The sequence below is a fragment of the Stegastes partitus genome, unplaced genomic scaffold (genome assembly GCF_000690725.1).
Source record: "Stegastes partitus isolate 25-593 unplaced genomic scaffold, Stegastes_partitus-1.0.2 Scaffold110, whole genome shotgun sequence".
Classification (NCBI taxonomy): Eukaryota; Metazoa; Chordata; class Actinopteri; family Pomacentridae; genus Stegastes; species Stegastes partitus.
This window is the reverse complement of record NW_007577841.1, coordinates 783,782-809,559: the sequence shown is the minus strand read 5'-3', so window position 1 is coordinate 809,559 and position 25,778 is coordinate 783,782. Positions and strand designations below refer to the sequence as shown.

At 40.1% G+C, this 25,778-nt stretch overlaps 1 protein-coding gene across 1 annotated transcript; it reads right to left on the bottom strand.

The window, feature by feature from the left end:
• Positions 1-827: 827 nt before the first annotated feature.
• Positions 828-17,959, bottom strand: LOC103354528 (neuronal acetylcholine receptor subunit non-alpha-3). The gene is made up of 8 exons (XM_008277933.1): positions 17,899-17,959; positions 9,193-9,344; positions 7,106-7,150; positions 5,701-5,810; positions 5,007-5,520; positions 3,259-3,449; positions 1,810-2,026; positions 828-1,429 (listed from the first exon to the last, which is right to left on the bottom strand). The coding sequence occupies exons 1-8, from the start codon at positions 17,957-17,959 to the stop codon at positions 1,298-1,300; spliced, it is 1,422 nt and encodes a 473-aa protein (XP_008276155.1). The 3' UTR covers positions 828-1,297.
• Between the last annotated feature and the right edge of the window lie 7,819 nt (positions 17,960-25,778).

Genomic DNA, 25,778 nt, shown 5'->3' with positions numbered 1-25,778 from the left:
ACAACACCCCACTGCTGTTGTTACATCTGAGCTCACAGGCTTTCATTTGCCCTGTTAGCCATTAATGAGCGTAACCTGCTCCTGCTGCGAATGAAGAATGCATCTTTTCATGCCATTTTAATAGGTTATGTACATTTATTGTGTTCACTTCTACATTTTAGCTCATGACTCGTGTTTGAGAATATTTTTATGTCATTATTGTGTCTGTAAAGCAAGTCTGGAAACAGCACTGTGTGTTTTTGTGAGAAAAACAAGTGTTTGCTGCCATTTGGTGGCAAGACTGTGTTATTACAGCCAAAAACACACAATAATTGGTTCACACTATATGGCCTGCTGTGGTTCACCCTGAAGCTCTTTTGAACAGCAGCAGTGATGGATTACCCTCTAAGGGAGTGCAATGTAAAAAATAATAATTATAATAATGCCCCCATTGACCATCCCTTTCTTCTGCTCTCTCTACAGTTTGTATGTAGCCGTTTTTGTTTAGGAAAGTTTATAAGGTGTAAATTCATCCAGAAATATGCACCACATAAGCCCAATCTACCCCAAAATGCTAACATATTCTAATATGTATTTTATTTCATTGCCAACTTCTATACGATGTGAACCAAGTTTATTGCAGTTTTACTTTTAGGTTCTTATCATTTCATTTTCTCGCATTTTTGTGGTACAAGCTGTATTACTAAATGCATTTGTCGTAAGTTAAATTAACACAAACCAACTAAAACATGGTAAACCTGCAGTCTGTTGCCCCCTCTGACCGTCTGGAGCCACAGCTGCTTGCTTTGCCTGGTTGTAATCATCAGTTTAGGAAAACTGATTTCAGATTTCTTTTTTTATTCTGATCATCATTACAGAACAGACAGTAGAGAACAGCTGGCTGGACAACATAGTGCATGTGACACATAAAACAACTCATTACTCATGAAGTGATATTGTGCATTTTGTTGCATGTATAATTACAATGATACAGTTATACAAACATGGATTTTCAAATCATACACGCTACTTTAACCTGCTTATTGCTGTCACTCCCCTGCACCCTCATACACACACACCATACAACAAGTTGCATCTAGAACATTACGGTTTCCAGTAGACATTACAGGGTGCAAATCAAACTGCAGGGAGGTAAAGGTTTGTAGCCCGAGCTTGTTTATGCAACAGAAACTGTGAATGTTTTATTGAGTTTTATCCATAAATCATAGTTAAAGACAGTTCTGGAACACAAGGATACGCTGTTTGAGAGTATTTGTGAGTTTGTGTGCATGTGTGCATGTGTGTGTGTGTGTGTTCATTAAGGTGAGCTGAGGTACATCTGCAGAGCGGGGGTGAAGATTAGAACAGTTCCCAGTATTGACACTGTGAGAAAGGCCCACAGGAAAATCCTGTCCAACACCTGAGCCACGAATTTCCAGTCCTGTACCACCTGATGAGACAATCAGATAAAGAGAGAGACAAAAAAAAAAAGCTGTGAGTCTTTTTCAAATCCAAGCAATTGTTCACAGCAAAAAACATCCCTCATTCAGGACACAATAAATACTATGAGTGCTTTATGATACAAAAAAAGGAGTTGTAGTTCTAGTGAGTAAAAAAACTGCAAGAATGTAAAGAAATCCAAGGAGAATGGAACACAGCATGCTTGCAGGAACATTGTGTTTCGGCTTGTGTGCTATGTGTTATTTTATATTTGCTTCTTTGTTACAGCACTTTGGTCTGTCTTGGAGTTTTAAAGTACTATATAAATAAAATTGGATTGGATCGGAACATTTGTCGCATGCTATCTTCCATGGCCGCCCACTCCCACACCTCTCGTATGAAGTGCTCCTTTTTGATGTGACGACTGATGTAGCGGACTGAGTTTGTGGCTTTCTCCAGCATCGCCAGCCAGGCTTGGTTCTCGTCCTCTTTTCCTCCAAGGGGGCCTCTCTGCTGACCGCCACTGTGCCCAGGGACCCCCCTCCTCCCCACACCTCGGCGGGGCTTCAGCTCCGGGCTGCGCATCTCGAAATCTGGATAGTGGTACCTGGAGAGAATAGCACGACGTGAGTTTTTTTGGTTGTTTTTATTTTGCTTATGCAGATTCTGATTTATTCTGGAAAGGAAAGACTGATAGCACTCTTATGTAAAATATAAAATTACTTGAAGGAAACTGACTCACTTTAGCAAAAAGGATGGACACAGGGGGAAACAGCTGGGCGAGCTTAGTCCTGATCAACCAGCACCTCTTAAGCTCATTCTTTGCATATTATATCAGTTCAGTTCACTTAAAAAAACTGTTTACTGTCATATTCATCAACCCTCTGAACTCCAAACTCCCCAGGTTCAAAAAGCATGTTATCTTTGAAAAAACATAAGAAAAAAATAAAAAAAATAAAAAAAGCCAAATTGCCACCAGTTATCAGAGCTAGAAACTTTTTGACAGTCCTTGAACTAATGACTTGTGACTTGCAGTTTCATCGAAAAGCTTCCCCCAAACTAAGCTTAAAATTGTGATATCTCTAAAAAACGACGTTATGGGTCTCATTTAAAACATCACCAAATGTGAACGGTTTGCTTTAACTGGACTTTGTAAAAAAAAAAATTTTTAAATAAATCTGACCTCCTCAGCACAAGCTATTCGTGACTTAGCTGCAACCAAAAATCAAAAAATTTGAGATATTTGGGCTAAATTGGACTAAACTGTCTGCATTTACACAGAGCAGCTAGGAGAGAAGTATAGAGAATTGAATTAAAAAATAAAATAGGAAGATGACTGGAGTCTGTGGAGACACACTGTTTTTTTCACAGTATTGGCAACACCTGTGGGCACCTGGAAAAATGTTGTACATGTTGATTCCATGTTTTTTCATATTTAAAAAAAAAAAAGTAATCAAATAAATTCAACTTGCTTTTTCTTATTTTTTTCATGACATATGGCATTATAACTGTGTCATGCTGCAGAAAAGACATGTTTGAGTTCTCTCCACTTCTAGCCATGGTTGTGCTGTTTTAGTAGAAGTGCAGGACTTTACACTGCAGTGAAAAATGAACCAACATTCAGTGAAAATGTGAGAGGAGCAAAGAAAGAAATGCACAGAAACTGATTTGGGTTCAGAGAGTTAAAGTGCAGATGGTGCATTTCTGCAAATTGAAAACCCTTTGGCCTGTATGTCTTTACATTTACCATAAATTCATTAGTGTGGCATCAATCTCCTGTATTAACTCCTGTCAAAAAAGGATTAAAAAAATCTTTATTTACAGCTGCTCATGTGTTACCTGTCAGTGTGCCCCCTCATGCACAGCAGTCTGGGCAGTCTCTGAAGAAAGAGGCTCTTTACCCAGGGGGCCATGGGGTGGTAGGTGGCAGAGGAGCGGTGGTGGACGTTAATCACAAAGACGGTGACGATGATGGAGAAGGTGACGAAGATCATGATGAAGAGCAGGTACTCTCCAATCAGTGGGATCACCTGTAGATTTGAAAATGTGACAGTTATGCAATCAAGTAGAAAGCTCACTCCAATGTGTATTATAGGTGCTATAAACATTAAATATACATATTATGAGTTTCATAAAAACACACTACTGTATCTATTCAGTACATCTGTCTTTGAAAATCTAACAGTTTCTGTAGTTTGGTAAAATAATCAAAATAATATATTGCTGGTTTCCAAAATGTTTCTTGTGTAATGCATAAGAGAAGCTGATGTTTATTTAGTCATGATGGCTTTATGAGTTGCAGTGCAGCACAATTTGTTTCCCAGTGGTGGCATTTACATTAACTTATGTACTCCACTTACGCTTTAAAATTTTGAGGCACTGTGACTGAGTATTTTCCTCTTTATTCTGCTTTAAATTGCAATCTTCCCACTACATCTACATAAAGGCCGTACAGAATTATCCCGGTTTTAAAGTTCAGTCAAACAACGTTAGTAAAAGCACCAGTGTCGGTGTATTAAGGTTATGCAGGACTTTTGTGCAGGAAAACATAGTGGAATGTTATTAGTACCCATGTTATGATGAGTATTCTCATTATGAAACACAGATATAAACAATTCTGAATGCAAAATTTTAAGAAAAAAATTGTATTTTAAAGAATAAAAGTGCACTTGTTATGCTTATTAAACCTCTATTGAAACATCCATCCATCCATTATCTATACACCGCTTAATCCTCATTAGGGTCTATGGGGGGCTGGAGTCTATCCCAGCTGACTTAGGGCGAAGGCAGGGGACACCCTGGACAGGTCGTCAGTCCATTGCAGGGTTACACTTATAGACAGACAACCAAGCACACTCACATTCACACCTACGGACAATTTAGAATCACCAATTAACCTTAACATGTTTTGGATTGTGTGGGAGGAAGCCAGAGAACCCTGAGAGAACCCACGCTGCATGGGGAGAACATGCAAACTCCACGCAGAATGATCCCGTGTGTCCTCACTGGGACGCGAACTGGCGACCTTCTTGCTGCGAGGCAGCGGTGCTAACCACCGATCCATTTTGCAGCCCTCAATTGAAACAACACAACCATAGATAAGAGTATAATGAATATATATCTCTATATGCATATTTGACCTCAAATCATTGACAGTAGTATTTCTACTCTAACTTAACTAAAATTTTTCACGACTGTCATCCACAATAACTTATTAGCACGTAATAACTCCCAGGAGAGATCTCAGGCAAAATTATGGAAGTATATTGAGGAAAACTGCCTAATAGTGGACTAATATATATAAAATCAGTGATTCTGGACAGTCATTAATGTTTTGAGCTCTGCTTTCGGTGGAGTTTTATATTGGACTGAGATGTATCTGAAGTCAATAGCTTGTTAATTAGGTTGGCATGCAGTTGAAGCAGCAGGTAATTGAGAAGACTCTGCATGTGATCTGTTTTAATTAGGGCATGCTGCAATTAAGATTACAATCAGAATAAGTGAACACATGAAGAAGCAGGATGCCAGTGAAAAAGTACAGTAGAAACTTGACAAAGAGCTGTGTGAAACCCTCATCGTCTACCCACCTTTGAGGACGAAGGTATGATTTCTTCTATGACCAACAGGAACACAGTGAGAGACACCAACACTGAGGTGGAAAGTGACAGTTTTTCTCCTTCGTCCGATGGCAAATAGAACACCAGCACGGTAAGAAAGGACAGGCCGAGGCAGGGGATGATGAGGAACAGGGTGTAGAACAAGGGCAACCTCTTGAGGATAAAGGAGTATGTGATGAACGGGTACCAGTACACCCCATCCCTCCTGCTTCCCTTCACTCCTGTGGCGTTGAGGATCTCCCATTCGCCGTTGTCAAAGAAGTCTTTACGGTCCACGTAGTGATCCACCAGGACAAGGTCCACCATGTTTCCATCGTAAGTCCAGGAGCCGAACTTCATGGAGCAGTTCTGTCGGTCGAAGGGGAAGAAGGTGACGTCCATGGTGCAGGAGGACTTGTAGCTGGCAGGTGGAGTCCACGTTATGGTGCCGTCCCAGCGCACTATGGCTTTGGTCATCAGGGAGCCCTCAAAGCGACCATCCGCACTGAGAGGACATGGAAAAGAAGCAGGAGGTAAGATGTGACAGAACACACAGGGGGAATATTAAGTGGGAGAAATGGCAGTCAGGAAGGGCAAATTGATTTCGCTTACAAATGAGCCCCAAAGTTACCAAGCACTATCTCAGAATGTGCCGCTAATGTGTGCAGAGTGCTGTGTGACTCACTTTTCATACAGAACAATGTCAGGCAGCCAAATAGTTTCTGAAGGCACTCTGATGGAGGTAATACCCCCATAGTCATCTGGGTTCCACTTCAGCTTCACATCGACCCACTCCTTTAAAAAATAAATAGAATACATATGACGAATGACCATATATGATGCATTTAGCATACAAGGCTGAATGAGACACGGTTTTCATTTCAGCAGCACGGACAGCACAATGCTTCTGCACTTGAACATCTAATCAGATGTCGCATCGCTTTTTCTCCTTTTGACATTTAACAAGGGTGCAAACAAACAGCAAGAATAAATCTGTCACTGCAGTCTACCATTCTTTGTTGTCTGCACCTCTCAGTGTGCTACCAAAATTCCTCCTATGATATGATTTCTCTGATGCACCTTGTTTACAGCTGAATGTCTTGCAGCAGAATTCTGTTTCCCTTCCATCACTATTTATGTATTGGCACATTAAAAAGCTAAAGTTAAATATTTGTTAATTTCCCATATTAATTAATCCTACTTTTTTTTTTTTTTCCAATAACTAAAATTGCCACAGAACAAACTGTAAGAATGTACAATCTGGCACATGTAAAGTTTCTATGACACCTTGCACATTGACCATTAAGTGTGGATTTTGTTATTCTTTATACTGTATGTCACACCTGATCTGGTGTTAAATGGCCTGTGTTTGGGAACGTCTCCCATCATGGGCTTAAATTACAAGATGCTGAAGGGTTATTATGGAGTTTTTTTTGCCCATTGATGCCAAATAATTGCTGCCTACCCAGCTTTAGGTTGAGACATAAAATGTTTGTTGTCTTAAGTAGCAGTTAATAATCAAACATATTTGTAATATGTAACAGAAATCATTATTGAGGAATCAATTCCAGGATATATGCTGAAATGACAACAAAAAGAAAACAAGCAAAGGCAAATAGCAGGTTAAACCTTTCCTAATCTATTAAACAGTACATAGGGCTTCAGCTAATATATTATTCATCATGGCCAGTGATACATTGCGGACACTTTGTCGCTGTACTGTAGTCATGTAGGATAAACTGTCAACTTCAGTGACCGCAAAGCTCTCTTCTGTATTAGTCTGAAATTTCAGTTTCATCAATGTAGGTACTGTTCTTCATGTTGTGCATCTGGAAATATGTGGACAATTAACAATATTTACTTTAGATTGAATAGTAGTTCAGTAAAGCCGTACTGCACCATCAGTAATGTGATAGTGCACCATTTTCAAATAGTTAAAGTAGCCTTTTGTAGTTACTAGTTCTTCATCAAACTGTGTATAAATTAAGCAATATGACAGAGAACTAAAAACTCCAAGTATTCACAGATGTTAAAGAAGGAACTCATAGTATCCAGTATTTGTAAATGGTCAAGTTAGTATTCATCTTTACCTGCCAGAGCCAAACGTTTGTAGTCATCAGCTGGTTCTTTTCATCCTGCAAGAAAATCACAAAAAATGTACTTCACTATTTAGAAATCTGCTGACTGGGGATGATAAGAAAGACTAATGAGGAGCAAACCAAAAGCTAGAGACAAAAAGTTGAGTGGCATGAAAGAAAATATTTAAGCCTGAAAGAAGATTTCTTTATTCAATTTTTTAAGTGGATTAATTGCTTCTTTTCCTTGCTACTTAGGAAGCGCAGTGGAACAGCTTTAGGGGTTAAGTGCCTTGCTTCAGGGTATATCTATCACATTTAATGAGGCAAAAAAGCCAATATCACTGGAAAACTAATATAGAATAGCCGCATAAGTACAACTGTGTTGCTCTTCATCTTGCTCAATATGAAATATTGACATTTACTGTACAAAAACAACAGTAAAAGGCACAGAGAGAGAGCGTGGTGGAGGAGTTTGAGGAGGAGGAGAACGTGGATAGAATAGTTTTCATTGTACTGTAAGCTGCGGAGTTTGCAAGAAAAAAGCTTTGAAGTAATGTAAAAAGTAGAGAATCAGGAAAATCTATGTCATAGATTTGTGTGCCCTCAAGAGGCCGTGAAGCAAACCTGATTGCATTGCTGGAAAAACATTGATCTGAGGCGTTAACAGGGTGTAAATAATAGTAGTTTAGCCAGACTACCACAAGATGGCACTGTCCTAAACGTTGTTTCTGCATGGCAGGAGTACAAAAATGCTGATGTAGTCCAAATGTTGCCCTCTGAGGAGCTGGGCCAAGCGGCTTTGTGAACGTGTATGTGTGTCCTTGTGTAAATAATAAATGCAGTCTGGTTCCTCTTAGCCTGATGGCCTCATTACTTCCTCTGCTGCTTTGCAAGGCCACTCTCTTTTAACCTTTCTTTCATTTTTCCTTTACCTTCCAGTCTTTTAAATCCCTCAGCTCCTCACCCTCATCCTACTTCAACCTCATTCTTCTGTCCTCAGCATATCATCTTCACAACACTTCCTCTTTTGACCTGCCCTAATAACCATTTTGATACAGTTCTTACTGTAAACTGTCATCCTACGTATTTGTGTTTATTCCCTTGATATAAACAACATCTGGCAAATTCTGCTCATTGACTTCTATGTATTGCCTTGTTTACCTCTAAAATAGTCCCCAGTCCCTCTTGTGCTATATTTTCTTCTGAATACAAAGGCAACACAGGAATTCAAATAAGGAACTGCGTAGTACTCCGATGAATAAAAATTTGATATTTGCTGAGCGTGATCTTGGTCTATTCTGACTCACCAGATGTAGACGATGTGTATAAGCCATTAGCTGCTCATTTTAAGTTGGTTTTGTCCTTTCCTTTCACCATGTGATTGTCACCATTTTCAAAATCCTTTTCACTTCAGGAAACAACAACAACCTCTTCGCTAACAACCTACCACACTGAAAATTTCAAGATTTGTACTGAATGTGGATCATGCAGTAAGGCAGCCCTACTATTTTTCAATTTTTTTGGTGGATCATCCATTTTAATAACAGTACTTGTCTCACTGTGTGCAAATTCAAACAATTCCAGCATCAGTATTTTCAGAAGACACTGAAGCTGCATCCTTCCCTTAGCTTTATCCGAGTCAATTGTGATTGGTTTAAAGAAATGCAAACAAGCCAGAGCTTTCCCTCTGTACAGCAGAATGTTAGCTAGGTGCAGCCAGACCATTATGTACTACAGGCTGCCTAACCTAACATTCATTTAGTTCCACTTTGTTACCAATTTTATATAAATTCACTTCCTTTTCCATCCAGTACAACAGCACAAGTAACAAAAGCACAAACTGTGGCCTTAATGAATGCAACAGAGTTGAAAATAAACAAAACCAACCATGATAAATTTCACAAAGGTGTTATTCATGCAGGTGTTTGTGTTCTCATGTGTACCCCTGAACAATTAGGACAGAGCATGCATGAGCCTTGCTTTACATGGTCTTGCATACATAACCTAGCAGACCCATTCCCTGTAAGTAAAACTTGAAATAACTACCTATACGTTACATGCCTCCTGTGTATTTGAGATTGTCTATGTTATTTCCTCACCACATCAACCAGTTGTGAGATCTTTAGTCCAAAGCGTACGGTGATGGTGTCATTGGCGTGCTGGACGGGGCGCACCCACTTCTGGTAGCCCCTGAACAGGTTCCTCAGCAAGGAATCCTCCATCTCAGCCAGCGACACAAAGTCCTCCTGGTCTGCAAGGAGCATGAGAATAAAGATAAAAGAAATTGGGACAGTGTGCATGTGATGGTCATAAACATGGATATGATTTAGCAGTGCTGAAATAGGTAGTTAAATAACAGACACTGCTCCACAGAAAATGTTATATTTATTAAGCAAAATGTCTTGTAATCAAGTTTCTTCAGTCATCTGTCACAGGGCTTCCTGTACTGCTTTGCTAACATGCTGCTGTTTTGCATGTGTCTGATGGAAAAGATATGTTTCTGTTTTAATCAATACAGCGATCTACAGAGACCACACAATGGCTCTACTTGCACTGTACCTGAAGCGTAGTTTTACGTTTAAGGCCTTTTTTTTGGTCTTGTTTCTTTTATGTACATTTAGTGTTACAGTGATTATGTGTTGGACTCAAGAAAGCTGCCAGAATGCAGGTGGCCAACAGCCAGGAATTTGCTGATGTACACTAACTGGAGACTGAAGCTGTTGCTGCTTATGAAGTTGAATGTAAATATCACGTCTTTGGCCTCTGTGGTCTTCTATACTGCTCTGATAATGTGCTGTCTTTTCTACTGTATGAAGGCTGTATACACATTTTGTAATATGCAGACGTGCTCGCAGCTCTGAGGCTCACAGTGACACAGTCAGTATGTTAATATTAGGCAAGTGTCATTTTTACCATAGTTACATCTTAAATACTATCATTTGCTAATGAGCGCTAAACTCAAAGTATTGCTGAGGTTGAGGGGAATGTCATTTGTTTTAAAGGTATTTGGCCTTAAACCAAATATTAAATTAAATTAACATCTATATGTTGGAGTTTAATAAGAAGTCAAGAGATGCTACAATTAATCCTGAGGAGAAAATGAAAGCTTGCAGAAATCTGGAAATATTGAGTACATTACCTGTGAACAATGAATGTCTATGAAAAAATTTGTACCAATCCATCATGTACCCATAGAGATACGTAGAGGTACTATGAATATCTGTATAAAACATTAGGGCAATTTATCCAGTAGATGATATTTAAGCCTGGGCTACCATTCACTGGCCTTAGATTATCAAATACGATGTTTTAATGGCTTAATTTTTTTTCCTCACTGTCAATTTAATTTCTTAGGGGTTTGGACTTTATAGTGGACAAAGCTTGCCATATGAAGATGTTATTTTGTATTCTGATAAACTGGAATTACTGTTTTTTTCTATTATATGCATTTACATTTATTATACATTTTATAAAGTAAATTAATATGTTCATAAAACTAAAAAATAAAATTAGTTGCAGCTCGAGCTACATGGTTGTTCAGCTCACATGTATGTAGCATTCATGTGCACCGACAGATCTGCACCCTTTTTCAAATTGGAAATATTTAAGAACATACAAAAAGTCATGCATGAATAAAGTGTACATCTCTCCTTAGTCTCAAAAGTAAGTGGGAGGAAAAATTAAGTCTGGGTTTTAAAGTCAGCCACACACACACACACACACACACACACACACACACACACAGTCAACCTCGGACTGACAGCTGGTCATGGCCGAGCGAATGCATCTAGGCTCCCAAGGCTGACAAAATGATCATGCTGACATGATCACCTCAGACAGAACAATTGCCAGGGGAGACAAACTGAGCTCAGAGCGCTATGTGCAGTCAGGCACAAGACATAATAGTCAGTTAAAGAGTGACGTTCATGCTGAGCCGGAAACTGTGGGATGAAGGAACAGTGCTTTCACTTCACCAGTCGCCATTCATTTGCAAACAGCTGAGCGATATCAACTCTCTCAGCCAGACGGTTACAGCGAAGACCAGGCAAAATTATAATGTGAAATTGAGTTTTGTTCAGCTTCACTAATCAGTTGAAAATACATGTATATGGGTGTAAAAACTTGGACCGAATAGAGAAACTTTCCTGTCAATAAAAGCAAAAGGTATAGTCTAGTAGTTAGACTTTTCAGGGACTATACAGCAAGTTAAAGTTGGCTTCTACTATGGCCAGATTTGTTTATCAAGAGCTGTATGCCCTGGTACATTGTCCTAGAGCAAACGGACTGCTCAGAGCATCATGTGATATTTGTACTTGAGCTGCACACGAGAGCCTTAGCAACTTACTGGCTCTATCAGCTCAAAGCTCGGAGCATTTGTCCGCATAAGAGGCCAATATTTGGCACAGCCTTTGGTGGCACAACAGAGACTGATAGACAGAAATGAGAAGTTCGAATCAGCAGCCTCTTAAAATGAGGGGAATACAGCAGAGGAGTGGAGAGAGCTGATAAGGAAAGGAGTGAGACAGAGTGACCCAGAGCAATTCCCTCTAGTGTCTGAAACAGACAGAATGAGGAGGAAGGGGAGAGGTCGGTACAGAAGGATACACTAACTGGGGCAAGGGGAGTGAGAACAGACAGCAAAACAGATAGCAAGGAGAAAACAAATTCCCATTTCAACTTGCATCGTAACACAGAGGCACTGTTCTGTGTTGTGCAAGCCAATCCCTTCTGAACATCCTTCTGAACATGTTGCATATATCAGTTGATACTACCTAATGCTGCTGTGCTTTCATGGAGAGATGTAACAAGGGCATCCCTAATTATAAATGTATTAATAGATTAAAAAAATAAACTGAACAGGTCAATATAACAGAAAATATTAACTTAATTTCAGCTGCAGTTGATTTAGAAAGTATTTAATCATATTCACTTTTTGCCCTTTATTATGTTGTAGATTTATTTTCCAATATATAAAATAGAAAATTTTGCTAGTCAATCTACATTCACTGGCTCATAATGCCAAAGTAAAAACAAAATTTAAAAAATATATATATATAAAACCTTTCATCTACCAAAGTATTCAAACCCTTTACTATGGTACTGTAAATTGTGATCAGGTACATTCTTGTTTGCTTCAATTATCTTTAAGCTGTCTACAACTTGACAGGAGTCCATTTGTGGCAAATTCAATTGAATGGATGTAGTGGTACAGGCACACATGCATATGTAAACACAATTCACACAGTATTTCTAGTCAAAAACTAAGCCATGAAGAAAAAGAAACTCTCTTTAGACCAAAGTGATAAAATTGTGGTGACATACAGATGTGGGAAAGGGTGTGAAACTATTTCTAAAAATGTAGATGTTTCCAGAAGCATCATGGCCTAAATAATTGTGAAACAGAAGAAGTGTGGAACCACCAAGACACTTCATAGCTGTGGCCATCCAGGCAAATTGAGTATTCAAGCAAGAGGGGTCTTGGTTCATGAGTTGACTACTGACCCAACCCTCTCTAATAGAACCTCAGAAGACCTCTACAGTGAAGGAAGAACCTGCCAAAAGGACAACCATCTCCATGTTAGTGAGGCTTTTATGGTAGAGTGACAAGACAGAAGCCACTCTGGAGTAAAAGGCACATAATAGGCCACTTGTGGTTTGTCAAACTGCATTTAGAGGACTCCTTAGAGGACAGAACACATCTCCCTGTTCTGATGAGATAAAGCTTTAAAGTATAGTGTTTAACGTTTGAGAATAAGATTTAAGATTCTTTGGTCAGAACTCCAAGGAGGATACCTTTTGAACGCCGACCACTGTTGGTCACTTGTTAATACCATCTCTACAGTGAAACATGTGGGTGGCACCATCATGCTATGGGACTGCAGGTACAAGGTAACTCGTCAGGGATGAGGTAATAATAAATGTAACCAAATGCAGAGAGGTCCTTGAAGAAAAAGGGATTCGAAAATTACTGCACATAAGCGTGGCAATGACCTGTAATATACAGTCAAGCCCAAACCTAAACCCCAAAGAACATCTGTAAAATGACTGGAGGATAGAAGTTCACAGATGCTGCCCATCCAATCTGAAGGAACTTGAGAAGAAGGGTTCTGACAGGAACCAGTAACAGAGATCATGTTTCTCATGTATTAGCTTCTCTTCATTGGCTCCCTGCAAAATCAAGGATGGCATTTAAAATCCTGCTTTGAACATAAAACCTCTCAGTGACCAAGCACCATTTTCCCTTAAAAACCGTATTGTACCTTATCATCCCAACAGAGGCCTTCACTCTCAGACTGCTGGTCTACTTGTGGTTCCTACAGTTTCCAGAAGTAGAATGGGAGGCAGAGCCTTCAGTTATCAGGCTCCTCTCTTATGGAATCAGGTCGCAGTTTGGGTTCGGGAGGCAGACACCCTCTCTATTTTTAAGGTTATGTTTAAAATTTTCCTCTTTGATGAATCTTATAGTTCGGGCTGCTCAGGATCACCTGAACTGTCCCTTAGTTATGCTGCTATAGCTTTAGACTGCCGGGGGATTCTAATGATGTACTGCGCTCCTCTCCTCTTCTCTTCTCTCCTCTCCTCTCCTCTTCTCTCCTCTCTTCTCTCTTCTTTCCATACAGTTATAACCACCATTACATGTCACTAACTCTGTGTTTCCCCCAAGGTCCTGTCCTGTGCTCTCCTCAGACGTCTCAGGATCCGGAGCTTCACGTCCCTGACCTCCAGCCTCACCGACCCCCAAAAGACTTACATTCATATTTATTGTTCTGTTCTATTGCTTGCTCTCCATCTGCTATCCTATTTTCCCCACCCCCTCATCCCCATTCTCACCCAAACGGTCGAGGCAGATGGCCGTCTTCCCTGGGTCTGGTTCTGCCGGAGGTTTTTTTCCCCCTCCATCTGGGGGGGGTGGGTGGGGGGGTTTAGTTCCTTCCCACCATTGCCAACCGCTTGCTCAGAGGAAGTCCAAAGCCTACTTTGGATTGTTGGGTTCTCTGTTTAAATTTGTAAGGTCTATACCTTACTTTATTAAGCGCTGTGTGATAACATGCGCTGTAAACTGCGCTATACAAATAAAATTGGATTGGATTGAACTGAAGATCTGGCAGGAATAATAAAAAAATCCTTCCATATCAAGGTGTGAAGAGCTTGAAGAGACAATAACCGGAAGCTACCTAGTTCTACAAAATACTGAATAAATGGTCTGAATGCTTCTGAGAAAATGTAGTTTTCGATTTTTATAAAATTTGCAAAAACTGCTTAACCTTGTTTTCACTGTACAAGTATGGCTTACAGAATATACATAAATGGGAAACATTGAATTTTGTTTCCATTTAAACCTAAATCTAAAGAATAATGAAGTGTAAAAAAAAAGTGAACTGACAGAAAAAAGTAGTACATGTCAATTGATTAGCTCGAAGAAATCGCAACACAGAATTGTCATGCTGGATTTGCATTAATTTATAAACAATGTCACTATTGTACTGTTTTCTGACAAGACAGTAAAGGAGAGTTGTTGTTTTTAAACTGTAAAGCATCCTTCTCCCTTCACTATGTGTCTTGGTCACGATTCTTAAAATGACAAAGCAACACAAAATATGTGTAATAACAGGAAACTCAGCACATTGACACCCTTATTTTGCCTGTTTCCAGTCTCCTCTCATTTCCTCTTGGGTGTGTTGGAATCAGAAGTTAAAGTACACGCTGTGAGGCAGATTACCTCCCATTGCATCAGATCTGCACTCAGTTTGTTAAGACTTGAAACGGGGCATCAGCGCACTCAGTCAGCTGAATCCATCCATCTACCATCTCTACAGGAAGCAGCGCCGTCTCAAGATCCTCATCAAGAAAAACACAGGAGCCACACTAGTCAAACACGGCAGGGATGGATTCCTCTATAAGAGCCAGCTCTTTACCTCAGAGAGATGCTGATTGACCCTGTGGGTGTGTGTTTGTGTGTGTTTGTGTGCACTTGATTGAGCAGAGGTGAAGGGGAAAGTATTGATTAGAATCTACACTGTGATGGTTTGGGGGATGGGGTTGATTCTCTGTGGGGAAATTATGATGCATTAGTGTGTGTGTGTGTAGGTGTGTGTGTAAGCATCTATTTGCCAAACAAAAGAAGACAACGTCACAAGGTGTCCACCACAGGCATACACTTTGTGTGTCTGTGTGAGAAGCAAAGCCTTGCTGATGATTGATGGAGACACAGGGGTCACCCAGCATGCAAACATACACCCTGCCTCCTCCTCAATCTGAAACACCCCATGGGCAGCACAGTGGTGTGATCACCTTGACACTGTTACCATCTGTTCACTGTGGAACCACAGCAGGATGTACCACTGAGAGGAGTAATGGGACAGAGGGAAAACAGAGGGGAACCCATTTCTTGGTTACGCACAAGTGCATATAAATGACAATTTAACTTTGTGTTTTTGTCTTTTTACAGCAGTTTTGTTCTATAACTCTTCTAAGTGTCACTGATTTCTAATGAGATGCTTCCAGACCATTGACAATTGTGTGGAATGCAAGCTTGACATTATGCGCTGTTGCCCTGCTCTTGTTTATCCTCGATGCATTGAGATAGGTGCCTCTAGGGAAGCCAAGACTTTTCACATTGGTTAATCCCATTAGTCATAATGGCCTTGCGTATTTGAATGCACATGCCCCCACATGTTGGTACACACATGGTCATGCTATGTCAGAGACTCTGGACATCACAGGACCAGAGGTGACCACATGTGTGCTGCACTGTACACAGCCAACCTACATATAAATACACAGTACATAAAGGCTAAACTGTAAGCAGCTGCTAGAAATGCTTTAACCAAAAATGAAAACTTGGCATCAAGTCATTGGATTATCCTCAGTAGTTGGGGACTTTATTTTTCAAAAGAAATTCTCCTATTGAGCATGATCAATGCTGTGAGTACCACAAAGGTCCCTTCATCTCAATCTAAATCTCAAAGATGAATACATAAAAACCCAGACAGATAAGATCCAACATATCTGCATGGCATTAGAGGTGAGTAAGTTACGGTTTTCTTTTTTCTCTCTCTCTTTTTTTTTCTAATTTTGACAAACCCAACCGTTAAACTCCTTGCACATAATCTCATGCCAACTTTTTTTTTCCCCCAAAAGAGATCATTCATCAACACTCCTTTGCAGAAACCTTGATGTCAGTTTAAAATGCAATTCCTCAAGAACTTACTGTGAACTGACATTGGCACAGCTACTTGGCCACTGAATGACAGTTAATCATTTTCAACGCCCCATTCTCTCTCTCTCTCTCTCTCTCGCTCTCTCTCTCTCTGGATATGTACATATATGGATATGTCTGTGTGTGTGTGTGTTTGTGTGCTTTACAAATGTATTAGACCACCACTCAATGTAAGGTTTATGCCAAAAACTTAACATCATTTGTTACCAAATTTACCAAAATTACCAAAATCATTTTATATCTTTCTGTAATGGTTAATAAACCAGTATGTAGAAATTCTTTAGCCAAAATAATATTTTCAATGCTAAAATATAATTATTGTTGTTATCCATGAATTTTCAAATTTATTGTATTACAAAAAAAAATGAAAATATTGTAAAGCACAATATTATTTCCTACGTAAGATGTCAAATTAGTAGGAGCATTCCTGAACAGAAAAATTTGTTTTTGTGGTTGAATGTTATACTTAAGTTTTGACTTCTCAGAGAAGCCCAGTGAGACAGCTCAAATTTGGGTATAAAAAGGTGAATTCAGTTTGAAATTCCTCATTCCTGTTCAAAATGGTAAAACGTTGAGAGCTGAGTGTGCATGATGCTGGATGGTCCATATATATATATCAGCCATGCACTGCCAAGGCTGCTCCATCTCATGATTAGAGTGGTTCTGGAGTGAACCCATATCAACATGATCAAATACCTCTACACACATACAGACGCACACACACTCACAGCCGTGCATGACTTCAGAGGACATTACATTGACTCACATTAATTTCCCAGATACTTCCTCTAAAATAAACTGTAATTACTACTTAACTAACCTTAACCTTAGTCTGACCTAAACATTTATTGATGCATGGTATGACTTGCTTTTTGTCCCTGTGAGGAAGATGTGTCCCCTCAATGTGACTTTGTAAACAGGATTAGGTCGCCACAACGTGAGTAATACCTGCACACACACACACATTCACAAGGCAGGAAGAAGACAGCAGTTGGACCAAGTGACTGCTGTTCAGTAGCTCAGCACCACAATGACACAATATTTCCATTTCATAACAAAGCCTTTGAGACATACCCAAGTCACAGCTTTATTATGTAAGGGAATTCTTCTTTCCCATTCTTTCCATTGTTTATTGTAATTTTATTGTCCTTTATTCTTCTCCTGTAGCTTGTTATAGAGCCCTTCCTCAGTCACACATCCCCAGGGGGGCGCTGCGCACTCACTCTTTAATAAATCATGAATGTGCTCCTCTCACCTGACCCCATCATTTTGTCCTGCTCTCTCGCACGATTGAAAGTGCAATCGCATCTGAATTCTACAATATGATCGCTTCTTTATACAAACACCTTTCATTAAAAAAAAAAGAAACCCTGAGCAGGACGCGGCACATTGTCCAATTAGTCTGTTTGAATAATGAGGTTGTGACGTGCTGAGATGTGTTTTGCTCGTGCAACACGATCCTCAATCGGAGATGGAAAAAAAAAAAGAAAGAAATTCTGCACCCCGAGTGGATTTGGCCTTTGTTTTCGCACAGATCAGAAAGGTCCTGACAGTTGCACAGCTTCAACAGTTCGCAGTTTCTTACCTTGCATAGTAGCCTTCTCAAGAGCCAGGCAGAACCACAACACCGCAACCGCAAACTTCATTCTTCCTCCTGTCCTCTGTAAGACTAAACGGATCTATCCAGAGCGAAGATCAAACCATTTCACTGTTGGCACAGTCCTGCAGGATGCATGTCTTCAGCAGCCAAGTGGGACCTCCGGAGTATCACCGCTGTGATGTCCAGTTTTAACAAGGAAGGACAGCCGGTTGTTGGTGGCTCTGTATAACACGTACCGCCTTCACACTGCGGAGCAGCAGCTTGTGTGTGTGTGTGTGTGTTTTTTTTTTTTCCTTCCTCCGGTTCTGTCGCCTGTTCGGTTTCCCTACAGCTTCTTCTTTCGTGCGTCCCGGTGCAGAGATGGATCCTGCCGGAGCGGAGCTGGGCTGAGGGCGGGACAGAGGAGGGCTGGCCCGTCATAGGATGTGGAGGGAGGACAGATCTGGTCCCCATCCAGTTGGAAATATATAAATAAATAAGCAAACTCAAAAATAAATATATAAATAAAAATAAAAATGTATTACAATACATTTAGATTTTGGGTATTACAGATGTTCTTATGGTAAAGATCCATGAGTTTCCTTTGAGGAAGAAGCTAATGTTTTTTTTTTTCTTCTAGTTTTATTTTGTTTAATCTGTTAATATATAACTTTATAAGTAATAGCAGCTACATGGCCGTAAATTGAAATATTCCACAGTGCAGGTGGATGCTGGTCAAAACAGCAAATGTAAGGCATTTATTTAAGACTAATTTAATGCAATGCTTCAAAGTCATGTCGTTGCTGTTCTTTCCAGGTCAGAGGTTCATCTCTGCTGCATTTTTCATCCGGCATCAAAGAGGGTGGGATCAGACATGACCGGAAATATAGTTCAGTCACACCAAACAGTGATGTACTTAAACTTTGCGCACAGGGAAGCAAAAATCAGTCCTCCAATTTTAGCCGAGCTCCTCTTTAAACGCTACTTTTAACAAGTGTAAGAATGAACCGTGTCTTTCATATAATAATCAAGTCAGCCCGGTGAAACACACAGAATAAATGTTGGAATAAATACAAAGAAAGTTGCTCCACAGCTGAGTTTTCTGGTGCATGTAAAATTCTGTGCTCTAACAGACAGTGTTTGCTTGCTGAGCCGTGGCAGAAATAGTAACACAAAGAATGAATCTAATACTAGAAAGACTTCAACTTTAGAGGATGCACTTCCTTTGGCTCAGCCTGACTGCTGACGCCACATGCTGCATTGCTCTTGCAGAACTTTGGAATGCATTTTTACACAAAGTGGTGCTCAGGCATCTTCGTTCACTCTTTTCAAATGACCAACATCGATCATAAACGCGGCTTCATGAGTCATCAAGTTACTTGTTTGCATGAGGAGCAAAGGATTGTGATGAACTGCAGGAATTACTGCTTTAGTTGATGAGCAACACTCGTGGATGTTGTGAAGCACTTTAGTTTATGATAAATGGCTTAAGATCATCTTTCAGGAAGCGGTGACCTGTAAGTTTCCCCTAAGAAGCCCATCACACTGTTTTATAGGCAGTACATTATCATAAATCAGCAGAGGGAGCAATTTAATGCTTGATTCATTCTGCTACACTCAGACACTTACACATGCCATGCCGTGCCATGTCCTGCTATACTGTACGTGCCATGCTATAATCTCATAGGAGACTGTGGATGAGGCCATAAGCACAAAGAGCGTTTCAAGCATAACTGAATCCATGCTAATAATGTAAGGACACTGTGCAGCGGAGTGAGAAAAGCATTCCAAATGACTGGAACAACACTGTACACTTTGCCGTCACATCCTGAAACCAAATCTGATTAGAGTCCATAATGCATGTGGGCACCGTGGACTCTTATTAGAGCCTGAACCCACAGCGCTGGAGATGGGTTTGCAATCATTTTATGTTCTTTTTCATTCCAAAGCTATCACCTCTCGCTGATAGAAGGTAAAGTGGCAAGAAAGAGCACTTAGTGTAGCGCAATTTATCTAATTACCCACTGTACAAACTGAGCAGATGAGGTGATCTAAGTATTGATCTCGCAGAGAGTTTCCATACACTGTAGGGAAATTGAGAAATATGCGTCTGCTTCAGGTCGATTTGCTCCTGTTACTAGTTAATGGCGATGTAACGGAGAGAAAAATGAACCCACACGAATGCAACAATAGGCTGTGGAGGTTTTATTTCCCTTGCATGTGACATAAAACGTACTGTGTCACTGTGTAAAAGACAACTAGCAGAGGATTGACTGTAAAGAGTGGAGGTGATTTATGGAGATGCAAAGGGGCCGACAGCCAGACCATCTGACAAAGAGCACGGAGCTCGGATTCATTTGCTTTGTGTCATTTATTCAGGCAATCAAATAAGCAGTTGGTTTACTCATAAACAACTCATGGCCAGCCAGTGAAGAAGATGGACTCCTGCTCCCTCACTCGCTCGCTCTCTCCTAATTAAGTTTGAGCTAACAGCAGCTGGAACAAGAACTGCAAGGTGAATCATTCTGCACCCACACACAAACGCATAGAAATGCATGGGATTTGATGCTTCATTCATACTAACAACCGTGAACACACAGTTCTTTGCTGCACACATGCAGGTCACATGCTTGAAAATCCGCCACTTGGCCGCTTTTGTTGGCTTTGTGTATCTCATTAAACGCTGTCTTACTCAGGCACCTGATCGCCGCTTTGCTTTTGCCAAGTCCTGCCCACGAGGGGGGAACCCAGCCTATCTGTCTCACACACAAACAGACACACACACACACACACACCTATCAAGTAACCACAACCTCCCTACTTATCTAACACCCAAACAAGCTGTGTGCCACTTTGATGCGAACAAACTGAGAGCGAATGCTTCAAGAGTCTGGTTATCCAACGCTGGAGGTAAATGTAGACTCTGGATGGTCTTTAAATTGCAGACTACTTCAGTAATTAGTCTCATTCTGCTTTCAATCCAAGATAATTAAGAAAATGAGTTCACATTAAGGTCATCAGCGCTGAGGGGAGGTCGGCAGAGCAATTTGTGCCTTAATTATACAAGAAATGCCCCATCTTAGCAACATTGCCAAAATTCCTGAGGATTTGGAGCAGTGCAATGAGCCTGCAGTTTTCTTTCTTTATGTCTTTCTTTCTTCTCCCACTTAATAATAGCTTTTTATATGTCTATTAACATTTTTTTTCCTTCTCTTTTGGGGAGGAAAGGAGTAGTTCAGTGTATCAGAGACACCCACATCTGTGAGACTTGTGTAGATACAATGTTGTATATATGGTGACATAGTGTAGCATTTGATATTGTTGAACTACTCAGTCACCGTGGAACTGGTGCTGCCCTTTAAGCCAACCGTAACAGACCAAAGCTCAATGTAAGGCACATACATCCTGGCTAACAAAATGTCTGTGCTCTTTATCAAACTGCAATCCTTCCCTATGCCATTTAACAGTAACACTCCAGTGTGTGTTCAGTGACCTTTTCAATCCAAACAGTAAGAGAAAGGTGATCAAAATAAGAGTCTTTGCCCATAGCTGTGTACCAATGTGTCTATTTTTACGTTTACGGTTAACAAAATATGCTATCATGTTGCATTTTCAGAAAATGTTTGACCCAAGCTACATAATTCAGCATATCAAAGCCTATATTTCTTCATTTAACAAAACATGCTATCAAGTTATATTGTGGGAAATGTTGGATCCTGGTTTTCTGGAACTTGACCCAAACTATAAGGAGTAAAATTCAACATATCTAAGCCTATGTTTCTGCATTTTTAGCTGTTCTTTTGGATGTTATTCCACATGATGCATCAGCCAAATACCACACTGAACCTGTGCATTGCAATATAAGCATATAAGCAGCAGAATTTCACACAAGGATATTTAGAAGAAAAAAAAATGACATTACTGTGAATCCTTGCTGCAGGAGCTAATACCTGAGGCTTCAGCTGCTGTCATTTGTCATACTGATGTTATATCATAGCATTACCCTTCCCTCCTCCTCTCCTACTGTGTCTCCTTTTTGTACCAGTACTTCTTTTCTCTCTTTTTCATGAAACAGTTATTTTATTAGGAGGTTTTTCTTTACTTTTTTTCTTTCTTTCTTTCATACTTCCATTCCACGACACCGTCAGTAATTTATTCCTCTATCTTTCTTTCTCTATTATTTGAGAGATCTGGGTTACCACAGCATCATTACCTCCAGATGTTTAGCAGTTATTTCAGGAAGGGAGTTATGAAGAAAAGTTTATGCATTTGCACAAGCACGCACAGGGAGACACAAGGAAAACAGGGATTCAAGCAATGACTTATTAAGCAGATGGTGACTCTGAAAGTGTAGTTAAAGCCGCCAGCGGTGATCTGATATGACCTCTGTCTCTAGGTAGGAGCATCTCCCAGGAGAATGCAGCTAAACTCTCCTCTCAGACTAGTTATCTTTGGCAGAGATAAAGGAAGACAGAAGTAAGTGGGAAGTGGACAATGCAGGGAAAGAGGGCTGGAGCCTAATTAAAGATGAGTTGTAGATTTTAAATTTAAAAGCCATAACAAATCCACTCTTTTTTAATATTTTAATGCAGGCTAATGCTGAGTTCCCTGGGCTCAGGCATGTATGATAGGGAATAATGCATGAGAAGATTTGTAGGACAGGATAGAAATCACCTGTTTGCCTCTAGTGCAAGACTGTAAAAGGGGTTCAGAGGATAGAATGTGTGTATAAAAAAAAGTAAAGTTGTTGGTAAACTACAGTTATATAGTGCAAAAGGAAAGTTTAAGATGAGAACTGGCGTACCAACAGTGTGTTTGCACATGTACACACAAATAGACCCACAAACAGCTCAGCAGATGCTTAAGAGGAGCCGGGATGAAGTGATAAAAAACAGGCTCTTCAATGCAAATTTGTATCTGGAAAAGATAAAATCAAACAAAAATTAGAGTGCCGAGAAACAGCCAGATAAAAAGTAAAGCAGCCGAGAGAGAGACACAGAGGGTCGGGCAGATCGGAAACCACGATGCTGATTATGACAAAGCGATAAGTCTGATTTTCTGCCCCAGTTGCCGTGGCAGCCAGGAGCAGCTGCAGTGGCAGGATAGCATTCACTCTACCATTCCACTCCTCCATTCCCTGAGCCGGTCGATTATCAATGATACGGAAAAGCAAGGAAGATCCTGCTGGGCCCAGTGCCTAGCACATGCCGGGGCCGCAATAATGGAGGGAGGGAGGGAGAGAAGACTTGTGGTTGGCTTTGTTTGTACACCAGGTTTTCCGTTTTTTCTTAAAGACATTGAGGACAGATATATAAAAAAAAAAAACACTAAACAAACAAACAAACAAACAAACAAAAAAAACGGGGAAAACAATCACAAATACACAGATGTGTGCACACAAAGTGGCTTTTGTCCCTCAGGAGGTAATCATATTAACTCACATTCATTCCCTTGAGATCTATACTGCCATTAACCATATGTGAAGCTGCATCACTTCATTTGAAATGGATGGTAAATATCGCAATTTTCATGTTAATTACTTGCAAGGGTTCACATGATTAGACAATTCAAAACAGTTGCATGATTAGAAGTTTTTCATATAGTAATTAAAATTACTGTGAAGTGACAATGCATTAGTGCCTTTGTTTATTTGCTTTCAGGCACATTTTTAGGCAGTCCCAAGAAACACAATTTAGAGTTTTCCAGTTAGGACCACTAAACCGCTGCATAGTAGACAGTCTCTGGTGCATCCTGTTGAAAAACTTAGGAAGCAGCTGCTTGAGTTGTATGTACATTTAACAAAACAACAACCAAAGCCTAAATGCGACCTTTTCCAAAAAATACACGTAAACATCATTAGGAATCGAATCGATAACCAGAGGAGCCAACAGAACACCCAAAAGTCAACAGCATGTCTTGTGATTTGCATGTCAATCAAGCTAAATGGTTGGTGTGATGGCATGTATATGGACAGCGCCATGAAAAAGTATTTGCCCCCTTCTCAAATTCTTATTTTTTAAAAATATTTCCCCCACTTAAATGTTTAAGACCATCAAACAAATTTAAATATTAGACAAAGATAATCAAAGTAAAAGGCTAATGTTTTAAGGGAAAAAAGCCTTCCTGGTCCTATGTGAAAAAATAATTGCCCCCCTTGTTAAATCATGAGTGAACTGTGGCTGAGTTCAGTTTCACTGACCACACTCAAGCCTGATTACCTCCAGACCTGTTCAATCAAGAAATCACTTAAATAGAACCTGTCTGACAAAATAAAGTTGGCCAAAAGATTTCAAAAAGCTGCAACAAAATGCAGATGAGAACAGATGAGAAATAAAGTAATTGACACGTATCAGTCCGGAAATGGTTAAAAAGCCATTTCTACAGCTTTAGGACTCCAGAGAACCACAGTGAGAGCCATTATCCACAAATGGAGAAAACATGGAACAGTGGTGAACCTTCCCAGGAGTGACCGGCCGACCAAAATGACCCCCAGAGCACAGCGACGACTCATCCAGGAGGTCACAAAGGAACCCAGGACAACATCTGAAGAACTGCAGGCCTCCCTTGCCTCAGTTAAGGTCAGTGTTCATGACTCGACAATAAGGAAGAGATCATGCAAAAATGGCATCCATGGAAGAGTTCCAAGACCAAAACCACTGCTGACCAAGAAGAACATAAAGGCTCGTCTTATTTTTGCAAACAAATATCTGAATGATCCCCAAGACTTTTAGGAGAATATTCTATGGACTGACAAGATGAAAGTTGAACTTGTGTGTGTCTCGTTACATCTGGCGTCAAAGTAACACAGCACTTCAGAAAAAGAACATCAGAGCAGCAGTCAAACTACGTGATGGTAGTGTGACATCTGGGGCTGCTCTGCTGCTTCAGGACTTGCTGTGATTGATGGAACCATGAATTCTGCTCTCTGCCAGAAAATCCTAAAGGACAAAGTTCGGCCATCAGTTGTGACCTAAGCTGAAGCGCAGCAGGACAACGATCCAAAACACACCAGCAAGTCGACTTCTGAATGGCTCATTGTCAGTTATAGAAAATGCTTGATTTCAGTTGTTGCTGCTGAGGGTGGCCCAACCAGTTATTAGGTTTAGGGGGCATTTACTTTTTCACACAGGGCCAGGTAGCTTTGAATAGTTTTATTTATTTTTTATTCCTTTTCCCCCTAACAACAACAACAATAAACATTTAAAACCTGCAAGTGGTGTTTACTTGGGTTATCTTTGTCTGATATTTACATTTGTTTGATGATCTCAAACATTAAAGTGGGGAAAATATGCAAAAAAAATAAAAGAATTTGAGAAGGGGCCAAATGCTTTTTCACGGCACTGTAGGTTATCTTTTGTGCAGTGGGATTTATTATATATCTGCCTAAAAATAGGCACAGATACGTATCAGTGCACATCTTGCAGAGTCAAGCTGCAGTGAATCATGTGACAGCTTTGTTTTGTGCACAGGGACTTTTTTTTTTTTTTTTTTTTTAATCACCTGTCTTTAGCCTGTAAGGCAGTAGTACCACATGTCTGGGAAGGAAGTGCAGGACAAACGCAGAGCAAATATCAAGCTTCATAGCACACACAAATTGAACACACTTCTAAACTTTGTCAACAAGAAAAAGAACATCTGTCGGTGCTTATGCAGATGATTGCATCAAGTTAGAGGAAAGACGAATCTCCAGAAGAAGATGATGCAATGGACATAATGTTAGATAACAACGTTACACCAGCAGATACGAGGGGGTGTGTTGTGTGGTGGAGGAAGTACGCAGATTAGAGGTGGAGGTATTTCACTGCTGTTGTTGGAAGGGGTGGACCCTATTTTACACAATTAAAAATGTTCTGCCGTTTTATTGAAAATTGAAAGTACTCAAGTAA